Here is a 12,270-nt window from a genome sequence, read left to right as displayed (position 1 = left end):
CTGCTTTCTACTTAGAATTGAACTATCAAGTGCGGTGATGTCATGTGTCCCAGACAAAACCAAACATCCTGAGAGCACTCTCAAATGGTACAAACGTCCTCATCCCAAACAGGACGTCCTCGAGGCCCCTTGAGTGCATCATGTCCAAACGTGAAGACGATGTCCTACGTGTGTATGCTGTAGGACGGCGCGAGGATGAAAATTTCACAAATGTCCTACAAACGTCCTCTCGCAGAACAGTATTATGGCATTGCAGTGAAATCAAGTCTGCTTTATCTCGTACACGCAGCTCTGATTACATAAAACTGCAAGTTTAATTAAAATTAATTTGTATGCCATAGTGACATAATAAAGAGAATAACTCTGATTCAAGAAATATATGTCTTCAGGACATATATTAAAATACATTAGGTTTTTAACCAGGATTTGTGTCTCTGGTGGGGCTGGATTTAAACTTTGACCCACATTAGTTTACTTGTCTCAGTGACTTTACCATTGAGGTTAGTTTGGCTTATGGGCTTTAATGTCCGAAAGCGACTCAGGCTATGAGAGACGCCGTAGTGAAGGGATGAGGAAATTTCGACCAACTGGGGTTGCTTAACGTGCACTGACGTCGCACAGCCCACGGGCCTCTAAATTTCGCCTCCATCGAAATTAGACGGCCGCGGCCGGGATCGAACCGGCTTCTTTCGGGTCAGCAGCCGAGCACCATAACCATTGAGCCACCGCGGCGGCTTTTTGCCATTGAGGCGGTAAAATTGAAGTCCAGAGAGAGCTATAGACATCAATGTATGAAACAAACTGCGCAAACAACACTCATGGACACTGACAAAGGTGGCAATGAAACAAGTCAGCCCTGCTAACCGTGGCCCAACTTCTGCGAAATTAGTTTTTGTTAGAATCCAGCATGAAAGAAGGAAAATAAAGCCGGTTCACAGTTCTTGTGAACGCATGCCCACAGTAAATAAGCAAATGATAACGGGCGTTCTCTGCGCCATATCATCACCTCACGTCCTGAAAACCGACAAAAAGGGTCCTCCACGGCAATTCTGAAGATTTTCTGAGGACGTTGAGGCCGAAAAACCGGACCAGGTGAGGACTTGCTGAAAATCAGTAGAGGACAAACTCAGGACGACGCAAAGTCCTCAGAAATAGATTCTCACGACGTCCTGAGGACGCAGTTGTGTCCTTGCGGCAATACACTGATAAGATCGCCAGAAATAGACGTTTTTTAAAACGAAAATCATTGAGCGGAACTTTAAATTCGTTAGACTACAAGAGTTTGGCATTCATGAGCATCACAAAGTGAAAGAAGGTAATCCACGAGGAAAATTTGCGTGCACGCGTATTTTAATGGTGCCCCTGTCAGTACGATTGCGTATAGCCTATCACATGGTGTTGCGCACGCGGATACATTTAAACCGCTACAGTGATCGTGCGAATGTGTTCGAAGGCTAGAAGCACACATGCTGCGCGACATTCGAAAACTAGGTCACCGAGCGTGCGCCTGACGCTCCGCAACTCCGTAAACTCTATCAACAGCAGCTGTTGAAACGGCAAAGCACGTTACCGGACCGAAGAGCAACATGTTCCGATGTTCCCAATCGGTATTTCCAAGTGGCTGCTAGTGGCCGGAGGGCTGTCTCGTTCATTGGTGCCAAGTTCGCTACCGGCGTCGACTGCTGCCCATTCCAATGGCGATAGGGTTTTATATATCTGTGCGGCGCGCACCCTCTGATAACGGCGGCGATCCCTTCACGCGAGGGAGGTGGCACTTGCGTCGTGCACCGAAGCAGGGGTAACAGGGGACTGGCTATCAGGGGCGGAGGAAAACGAGGCGGGGCGGAGTTAGCCCCGCGGAGTGTGATGCGCATGCGCGCGCGCTCCTTAGCGTGGCGCGTGTTATGAATCGACCCTACGTCACGGTGGCGGGCCGAAGAGGTCGCCGAAAGACACTGTCGGCCGACCGCCTGGCATCCGGCCTAGAAGAGGAGCCCACCGCTAGGAAGGGAACGCCACCCCAACCCGCCCCTGAAACCTCTTTCATGGAGTCTATGTCCCCCTACTCCTCTCTAGACAGAACATATCCGGTCGCGGATCATCTCTAGTCGGTGTAGGAGAGGTTTTCAGTGGTAGCTACCGTCCGTACTGCTCTGTGCGTTCCTGGGCGTACGCGATGGTTTTCGCGGGGACTCTGGCGTTGTTTTTAAAGAACCTGCTGGCTTACCCTGGTCGGCGGTCCCACCGTCGCGCCGCCAAGCTCCGAGCGAAAGCTTCTTTTTGGCTGCGCTTCAATACAGAAGTTTGGCACGACAATCGGGCTATTCCGTTGTGAATGGAAAGAAGAAAAGGAAACAGAAAGCAAGCAAATTGTACCTGCCAACAGCCTGAAGCTGGGCTAGTGCACTCGTTTCTGTGTGCACGCAGCGTGCTTCGGCACTCTTCTTAGGTCCACCGCATGCACCTTTAGCAATCGAAGTTCCCGGTTCAACAAAAAACTTCATTTCCGTAACTTTTTCTTCCAAGAGGTCACAACGTAGATATATAGATATGAAATTTAGTGCTTGAATAAAAACTTAATTGGAGAAGGTCCTTTCTTTTTTTCAGGAAACCCGCACCATTGTTCTTTTGTTGGTACCGTGACCTGGAAGCAACAAAACCGCACATTTGCTTTCGCATCTTCCGGGGACGGATGAGAGCAGTGCTTTTAAACTGGCAGATGTACACCAGAAATGGAATAATCATTCGGGAATCAACGAAGCTCCGGAGAAACAAACATTGTCCCTGTACTCTGCATTTTTGCATTGCATTCGCATGTAGATCTCGGCGATCCAATCGTTCCGCACTTGTATACGTGGCCGTCGTGCATCTTCAGCCCAGTTCATACGGAGAACGTAAAGTTTTAAATACACAACGCTCACGCAACTAGTTATTGAGTATGGCTGCATTGTATAGAATCCCTATGAGAAAAAAGACAAAGATAATTAAATCTGTTCACAAGAAAGAAATTTGTTTTATCTGCCTTTGTTACGGCACAGATTTCTCACCCTCGTTTATCTTTGAGCAATATCCCGAACCCCCTTCAGGAACGCCGATGCACCAAATGCCTCAATTCACGCCGATTAATTCGCCACGCCTCCTTACATTGAATACCTAGTTCACCTTTTATAAACCGTTATAAACGAGGCGCAACCAGAGTCTACATTCCTCCTATTTACGCACGCACTGATGCAGATAAAGGCAGTTTTTTCGCACCAGCCCTCGAAAGCGGGAACTCCCTGCCAGATGGTATTCGTTCAGTTCCATTTCAGCAGTTTCTGGGTGGCATCGAAAGTCGGGGATGCCTGTGCATTGCGCATTTTGTGTCGTATTTTTGTAGTTGCTTTGTATGCACTTAATATATGTATGTATGTATGTATGTATGTATGTATGTATGTATGTATGTATGTATGTATGTATGTATGTATGTATGTATGTATGTATGTATGTATGTATGTATGTATGTATGTATGTATGTATGTATGTATGCATGTATGTATGTATGTATGTATGTATGTATGTATGTTTGTATGTATGTATGTATGTATGCATGTATGTATGTATGTATGTATGTATGTATGTATGTATGTATGTATGTATGTATGTATGTAAGTATGTATGTATGTATGTATGTATGTATGTATGTATGTATGTATGTATGTATGTATGTATGTATGTATGTATGTATGTATGTATGTATGTATGTATGTATGTATGTATGTATGTATGTATGTATGTATGTATGTATGTATGTATGTATGTGTGTGTGCGTGTATGTGTGTGTGTATGTATGTATGTATGTATGTATGTATGTATGTATGTATGTATGTATGTATGTATGTATGTATGTATGTATGTATGCATGCATGCATGCATGCATGCATGCATGCATGTATGTATGTATGTATGTATGTATGTATGTATGTATGCAGTTGCATCGAACGCGCCGGGCATTGTGAGCTATGACATGGATGGCCAATGGTGACAAACACAAATTTGACCAGTTTTATTCGCCACCGAGAGGCAAAAGAAGATAAGTAAAATACTTGCCTATCTTCTTTTGCCTCTCAGTGGCGAATAAAACTGGTCGCATTTGTGTTTGTCACCTTTGGCCATTCCATAGCTGACAACTTGCACCGTCACGCTTGTAGACTGGCTCGCGCGGGCGCCGCAACCACCGTTGACATATCGGCCTGCCGGCGCCCTGAGGTCGTCGCGCCTTGCCAGCAGCTGATTTCGTTCACTCAAGCCACGGTTGAGAGCAGCACAATCGGGGCGCGCGAATGCGCTAGTCACGTGATTTTTTTGTATTTCGCGGGCTTTCTTTGGTGCTCGGAAAAAAGATACATGTGAGGTTTTCTTTACCGCAAACAAATAGAATAGGGGTTTCTCAAGGTGCTCTCCAACTTTGCTATTCGCATTTTCTGCCTAAAGTCAAAATTTACGAAGTTAGAAAAATTATCTTAATTGCTAATTAATTAATTGCAAAACAAAAATTTCCTATGATGCGCAAGCCGGCTGGTAGATGTATGTAAGTGGTTTCCCTGGCCTACCTCAAATATTTTATTTTTTAAAGCCTTGGCTAAAGTTAGCGTGGACACCCTGTATATGTATATGTGTGTGTATGAACGCGGATGTGTTCCAAATTGCAAATGCCCACTCCTTTAATAGTGCCTGCGGGGCTGCAGTATGTAAAAGTAAATAAACAAATAGAAAATAAAAATAATAAATAAACAAATAGCACTATGTTGCACTCACCGCCGTCAGTATGGCCAATTGCATGCTGTGCTCAACTTGGAGCGAAATTTTCGGGGGCCGCTTTGAAGCTCATTTGCTCTTACGGTATAATGAACTAAGAAATCGGAAATGATTGTAGGAGCTGTGACCAGTGTAGTGCTTTGTATGCGTCCAGACTCATAAGTTATATAGCAGGACACTTACGACAACTTCGTCCCGGGTGCAGACTCCCGGGATGATCCAAGAGAGGACATATATGGGGATGGTAGGGCGCGGGTCTGGAGGCTTCTCCAGAGGAGCTGGCGGTAGTTATCCTGGGAGGTGTGGGGCGGGAGTAGAGCTGGCGCTCAGCCCATAGGCTTTCGTCAGCTCGCTGAAGGTGTGCATACGCTCCCGGAAAGAGTTGACTGGTTCCTTGGGCCCAGAAGTGAGCGAAGAAGGGCCCATGCTTTACGAGTGTGAATAAAATTTCGAGCTTTTTCGCCTAGATCCATCCAGTAATTGGCGCAAAGTTGGGCCGCGTAGTCTTGGGCTTCTTGAGTGAGGGGCTGGATGTGGCGACGGAGACAACGGTGCAATTTTTGCTTTTTCCATCGGCGTATCACAGCACGTCGACGGTTCCATAGGGAAGTGAGATATGAGTCCACTTCGGAGCGATCTTCCGTGCGGTGCAATATCTTCGTGGGAGCTGTCAGGGTCAAAGAAGTCCACTACCCCCCCCCCCCCCCCTCTCTCTCCCTGCTTTATCACCTCCCTCTTGCGGCGAGCGGGAGGGTGATGAAGCCGGGCGCTGGCGCTTCAAAGCGGACATTCAGAGAACCCTTTGCCCGGAGGACTCGAGCTGGGGCTCTGGCTGGGGCTCAGTGCTGACAGACTGAAAGGGCAGAGAGCAGGCGCACGCCGTGGCCACCGGACAGCAACGCTGTGTCAGCATGATAGTGTGTGTGACGTGACTCAAGAAAGGAGGCAGGATGTCTCCTTGGGCTCCGACCGCCACGTCTCGATTTTAACAAGCTGTAAATGCCCTGTATGAATTACTTCCTTGTTTTCCTATACGTAACCGCGCCTCTGGCCTCCTCTTTCCTTGTCCGACTCCGACCACGTTACCTTTGTGAATCCCAAAAACTCCCGCCTACCCATACAATAGGCACGGGCAACGTGCCGACAATAGATGACACCGGTGGTCTCGGAGGCACATTAGTATACGCACTTGTCGCGCGTTGTTCCTGGGCCCGGTTGGGCACTAAAGAAAACAAACCTTAATTGGCAGACCCCAAGAGTAGTAGCGCTTTTCAATGGAAGTAGTTTTACAAGTGATTAGTTACTTTTACTCCGAAATTACTGCCGCAAGGTAATTTATTACGTTACTAAGTTACTAGACCAGAAAAAAGAATTCATTACAGTTGATAGCGTGACTCTGTGCTGTGACGTCACTGCGGTCTTGGGAAACATCATTCAGTGCTGCGTTATCACGACGCCCGGGCCTATATATTGCTGCGCGCTTTTCAATAGAAGTTCTTCCTTCGTCGTCCACGTCTGGCGTCAGTCATATCAATTACATTACAAAGTACCGAGAAAAGTAAATAAATGGCTCAATTTCATTACAGTAATTCAATTACTGCCATATCTGCCAAGGGGACCATCTCTTTTTGTCACCTCACATTTCGACACAGATCTCTGTTAGGCTACACTGACAACCTCACCGCCTCGACTTTCCGTTTCGGTGATAACTCGTACCGATAAGACATGAGCTTATCTCAGTCAATGAAATAAGAAGGACCTTCAAAGCTTCGCGCGGGTGAAATAATGAACAAACGAGGGTGACATAAAATTGTGACCGAAATATATACGCCCACAGAGTTGCGGTAGCTATGATGCACCTAGGAGAGTGGCTCTCTTGCTGCCCTCACATTAAGGCATAGGTCTTTGTTAAGTTGCTGACTTATCGTCTCGACTTTCTCTTTCCTTCCGGTGATAACTCGGGCTGATAAAAATGGTGTTTGCCTCTATAAGATGAAAGGAAGCTCCAAGGCTGCGTGCTGGCGATATCTTTGCCAAATAATGTCGACACATGATCGTGACAAAAACGGGCACTCGCGTAGAGCCGTGACATTTGATGTGATACAGAAGACTACTGCAACCTTTATAATCTCACATACCGGGAACTGTCGCTTTCATAAGCTGTTGCCACCGACCTCCCTCCGAATTCCTCTTTTCGATGCTGGCTCGAATCGATAGGACGCGTGCTTATCTAAAAGAAGTGGAAGGCAAGAGGAATTTGCGTGTAATGCGCCGCCACATGCACACAAAATAACGGTTTGCTATCCTCAAAATATTACATCATGCTCTAGTAGCACGAAATGAGATCAACACGTCTCTAAGGAACCTACAAGGAAACCACCCAACTAAAAAAAAAACCTCCCAGAGGCTTAAAAAAAGCCAATTCATATATCTCTGAAGTCCTCTAGTAACACTTGTTACTGGGCTAGTTGGTGCATAGTTCTACGTACAAAAGTTAGCGCAAAAACGGGACAATCACAAGAAAGGTGGACAAGTACACCTTGTCCACCTTGTCCCACTTTGTTCACCTTTCTTGTGATTGTCTCGTTTCTGCGCTAACTTTTGTACGTAGAATCTCTGAAGTGGTAAAGAAGTCTGAAAATTCTCTTTAAAGTCATAAAGAATGCTGTCTAGAAGTGAGCGACAGCAGGAGGTTAACAATCCGAATGTAGGAAGATTTGAATATGCCCTGAACACTCACTGAAGATTCACTGCGTATGTCGACAAACTGGCGCCACTAGCGCCCTCGTTATGTGTAAGCGTAGCGGAAAAATATTTATTTTCGCCAAAATTAGAAAACATGAGTGAACATATCTGGCTTAGCTTGGCTTATGGGGGGGACCTCCCAAAGCGACTCAGGCTATGGGGACACCGCAGTGGAGGGCTTCAGAATATTTCGACCACCTGGGTTTCTTCAACGTGCGCTGACATCGCTCAGTACTCGGAGCTCTAGAATTTCGCCTCCATCGAAGTGCGACCGCCGCGGCCGGGATCGAACCCGCGTCTTTCGGTTCAGCAGTTGAGCGCCATAACCACTGCGCTACCGCTGGCGGCAGTAGTGGACATGAGAACCTAAAGTCAACTTGGGGGCCGAATGAGATGGTCAAAGAGCTCAGACTTCTTTAGTGTTAAAGTAATTTTGAAGGAAGGCCATAGAATGACTCTCCGCAACTGCACGAGATCTATCCCAGCAGGATCTATGCATAAAGGAAGGCAGGGCTGTGGGTAGAAAATACTGTTTTTATTTTCACAATGTCCAGTATTCAACAGCTGGGTTACCCGCGGCGCTGCGACCCAACAGATATCGGCTGCTTGGACGAGTTACGCGCTCTGGACAGGTTGCTTTGCCTGGAGGCTTCTCGAAAGCAGACGTATTTTGGCTAGAGATGTAAAATTTCAAGAAATTTTGAATGGCATGAAAAAAAAACCGTTTTTTTCAGGGTTTTTTTTTCATGAAAAATTGGAAATTTTGCGAAACGTGACAAAAACAGATTTATTTGCAACAGCACAATGATCAATAATAATGCTTCGAAGTTCAGTCCAATATGCAGTTATAGATGTCATATTGTGAAACGAACTTCTTGTTCTGTTGCACCGAGAAGATAAATGATGATTTGCTCTTCAGGCGAATATGGAGATACAAATTTCATATTTGTGGAACAAACTTCTTGTTCCATTGCACCGAGAAAAGGAACATGAAAACTGATCTACAAGTCACTCCATATCGGACTCAGAGTCACTGTCGCTGGATGCGGCACTACGCGCAGCAGCATCGATTGAAGTTGTGTACACAGCTACGTTCGACTACATATACAGAAGCTTTCGAACGTGTTTCCCTGAAAGCCTGCTGCGAATCCTTGTATGGACGTTTCCGAAACGGGACAAGTTTCGTTCACAGCTGGCGGATGATGGTGGTATCTGCAGCAGTCGGCAAGCCAGACGAGTTAGCGGCTGGTTGGCGCAAAGGCCTTGCCACCAGGTAGATGGGGCCACGTGCTTCGCTGAAGACCCCTGTCCTGGACCGAATTCCTGTGAATGTCCTGTACTCTGCTACGTTGGAAATGAAGAAGCTAGGCTTGTATTTGGCTAAAACGCTTACGTGCACAGCAGCCTATGTTATTTATGCCATGTGTGTAGCTCTGTACAATTTTCAGCTATTTTGTTCTACTTCAGCCGTGCGTCAAGTATTACTGTGTTTTTAAGTCAAGCCTGGATCTTATATGTGACCTGGCCTTCAACCCGCGCACTCGCAGCACGAATGTTTTAAAAGCACTACCTGGGACCGGCGATGTCGACTATTCTTCAATCGTTGAACGATGCACGCTTTAATAGTTTTCAAAGCAAAAACCTAAACTAAAAGCAAGCAATCATAAAACCTTGAAATTGCGTTGTGAAATTTTAGATTTTTTTTCCATTTTTCCTCGTCTGAAAAAAACGAAAAAAAACCGTTTTTTTTTTTCCAAAATTGCTGTGTTTTTTTCAGGCCTTCACATCTCTAATTTTGGCGCGATGTAGCCTTGTTCGGCCGCAGAGCTGAGGTAACCGCGTTTTCGAAATTCTAAAGGCTGATTTGGGTATTACCTACAGTGGGCTGCACGCCTTTCAGTAATTAAGGAGCCTAACAATAGTAATTAAAAAGTTAACTATTCAATATTAGTTAACCAACCTGCTAGTTAGCACGTATTAGCTGTAATCTTAGGTGAAACACCCAGTAGTTGACGCTTTCAGTCAAGTTCCGACCAAATGCAAATGAAACAAGCACGCTATTTCGCGTCCTCGGGAAGGTGAGAAGACTACACAGGTGCGGCGAACCAGGGTCTCAGAGCGAAGGTGATTGTATATTCACTTGACTAAAGAAGATCACGTAGTACTCTGCAGAATATCATCGAGGACATCCCACTAATCACTTAAACAATCTCGGTTGTTGTGGTCGCCCACCCACGAAGTGGCATCTTTCAGCGCGTGTGGCGCATACGATGAGCACATGCGCCCGGCCACCGACCCAGTGAGGGCAAAGCATGCGCAGCTAAAGCGGGCATTATTTCTCGCCATACGATTGGAATGGAAAACGTTTATTGTCAGCACTGAGCCCTAGTGGGCATTATACTAGGTGGCTTCGAGCCCATGGCTCTTGGCGACCTTGTGAGCCCACTAAGTGGCCCGGACTTGCGTCAACGGGTCTGAACTGGCCAGTATAGCCTCCCACCGCTCTAGAGAAGGGACTGGTAGTAGGTCCGCCGGTGGCGGAGCCTTTTTGCAGCTCCATAAAATGTGGTCATATCCGGCTATCTCGCCGCATTGTGTGCAAGTAGCGTTGTATTGTGTTGGATACATGTGTGCTAGTCTCGACGGGCTAAAGAAGGCTCGCGTCTGGAGCCGACGCCACGTTACCTCCTGGCTTTTGTCGAGCTTTTTGTCTGGTGGCGGATAGATCCTCCTTTCCAGTTTAAACTGATTGGTGTATTCGTGAAATGATATGAATGCATCTCTCGTGAAATTTGGGGACTCAACCCGGCTCACTGCTCGGCTGACATAACCTCGAGCTATACTGTGAGCCAACTCGTTTCCCCTGTTCCCCGAGTGTGCCGGCACCCATATTAGTTCCAACTCTCTTTGGTCCCAGTCTTAATCTCTTAGGATTCGTTCTGCCTCCTGGGAGATCATACCCCGCGCAAAATTGTTGATAGCCACCTTGGAGTCGCTAATTATGGTGACTGCTTTGGTGCTGGCCATTGCCATGGCGATAGCCGCCTCCTCCGAGGAACCGTCTATGAAACACCTAGTACAATATACGAGCAAAACAAATCTTTAGGAGCAAATAAACCGATCCTACTTTGGACTTTTGTTTGGACACTGAAAAGACGTTTTCAAAACATTTTGAGCTTACTGGCTGGAGTTTCTGGGTTAGGGGCTGACTTGCATTTGTGGCCGACTTCCGTATTTACTCGCACAAAGAACGTACCCCTTACTTTGGCTGTCGGAAGGTAGAATTTCTTTCCACTTTGCGTAATAAACGCATCTCATTCTTCTGGAGCGTAGCCTTTTCTGAACGCCGAAATAGCGGCGCATTAATACAAAGGAACATCTGCTGTATGCCAAGACTGCAGTAACTCATCCCTCGAAGCGAAGAGCCAATGGCAGTGCTTCGCTAGGAATCTGAAAACCAATAGAAACAATGCCTGGTCATAAAGAGTCTTCCTGCTAGATTTGCCATTCTGAGGAGTGTAGCAGCAGGAATTAAAGCGCAACAAGACGGCACAAAGTAGGAGAAAAACGACAGGACCTGTCCTGACGTTTTTTCTCCTGCTTTGTGCCGTTTTGTTGCGCTTTAATTCTTGCCAGCTATGAACCAACATGCCTCGGAGAGTGTTTTACGGAGGAGTGTAGTAACCTGTTGCGGTTGGTTCTTGCGCTGAATGCTGTGAGTTGTGCGAGTGTGAATTCTAACTGTACTCTCTTTGGACAGCATTGTGGGATGCTACGTAAGTTATAAGAGCCGGTTTAAACTAAAAAGTGTTGACTATGCTTTAGAGTGCTCAAGCAGTGCTGAAGAGTATATTTTGTTTTATTTTGAAGGTTAGTCGAGCTGGATGAAATATTTATTTCACCACTCTACTTTTTGTTTGTTTTTACGTCCGTGCAGCACCAAAAAAATCAGAAAAGATTGACCGCGGCGCTGTTTTTGGGTATCAAGGGCGCCTACGAAGGCGTAACACAAATGTCCATTTTGGACGCCTTGGAAGCTGCTGAAATCGGAGGCCGCATGTACAGCTGGGTACTCAGCTATTTATCGGAGAGGTCGGTCCAAACTGACGACAGACTAACGTCTTTACATCGAACGTAATGAAAGGAAATAAGATTTGTAATTTCGGCAATGGTCAGCTAAATTAGTGGCCTTAGTCATTCTAATGAATGCAGATGTTCTTTCAGGCGTGTATTAATGCACCACCTCTTTCGTCCCCGTCTTTTGCACTGTAGCCCTAAAGAATGCATAGGAAACTCGGCTGTTTACGAATATCCTCCTATATCACTTACCCGGAAGCGAGCTCTGCCGGTGAGGTATATGCATTTATTTATCAGTAAAGAGAAGCATCGTGGAGAATAATTACCAAAGTATACTTTGGTAATTGCTGCCATGTAGCTGGACTTGCGATATGATGTCAGAAAAAATCGACCGTGTAGCTCTCGTCAACCACCAGCGGTAGCAGTACATATGAGCTGTAACTCTGCACAACAATACAGTGCACTTCTCCGAAGAGGGTTAGTAATTTCTTTAAATAGAATCCTTGAGATAAAAGAGCGTTTTTATTGGTTTAGTGCTGCAGCCGGTGGCGGGCATCAGAGCAGCTGAGACGTATTAACTAGCAAGCTGGTCAACTGACAGCAGCACTGCATACTCGGCGTGTTGATAAGTCTACCTAGTGGGACCCAGCG

At 46.2% G+C, this 12,270-nt stretch overlaps 1 protein-coding gene across 7 annotated transcripts in view; it reads right to left on the bottom strand.

Annotated features, from left to right (window-relative positions):
* Positions 1-1,996, bottom strand: part of LOC149364050 (uncharacterized) — a 49,426-nt gene extending 47,430 nt beyond the window's left edge. For all 7 annotated transcript variants that reach the window (XM_089574034.1, XM_089574037.1, XM_089574038.1 and 4 more), the window contains exon 1: positions 1,571-1,996. In XM_089574034.1, coding sequence (XP_089430160.1) covers positions 1,571-1,588 — 18 coding nt within the window. In that variant the 5' untranslated portion in view covers positions 1,589-1,996. The remainder of the gene's footprint in view (positions 1-1,570) is intronic.
* Positions 1,997-12,270: the final 10,274 nt, after the last annotated feature.

This window comes from Amblyomma mixtum, chromosome 2 (assembly GCF_055824585.1).
Source record: "Amblyomma mixtum isolate Tamu chromosome 2, ASM5582458v1, whole genome shotgun sequence".
Classification (NCBI taxonomy): Eukaryota; Metazoa; Arthropoda; class Arachnida; order Ixodida; family Ixodidae; genus Amblyomma; species Amblyomma mixtum.
This window is presented reverse-complemented; position numbering and strand designations above follow the sequence as displayed.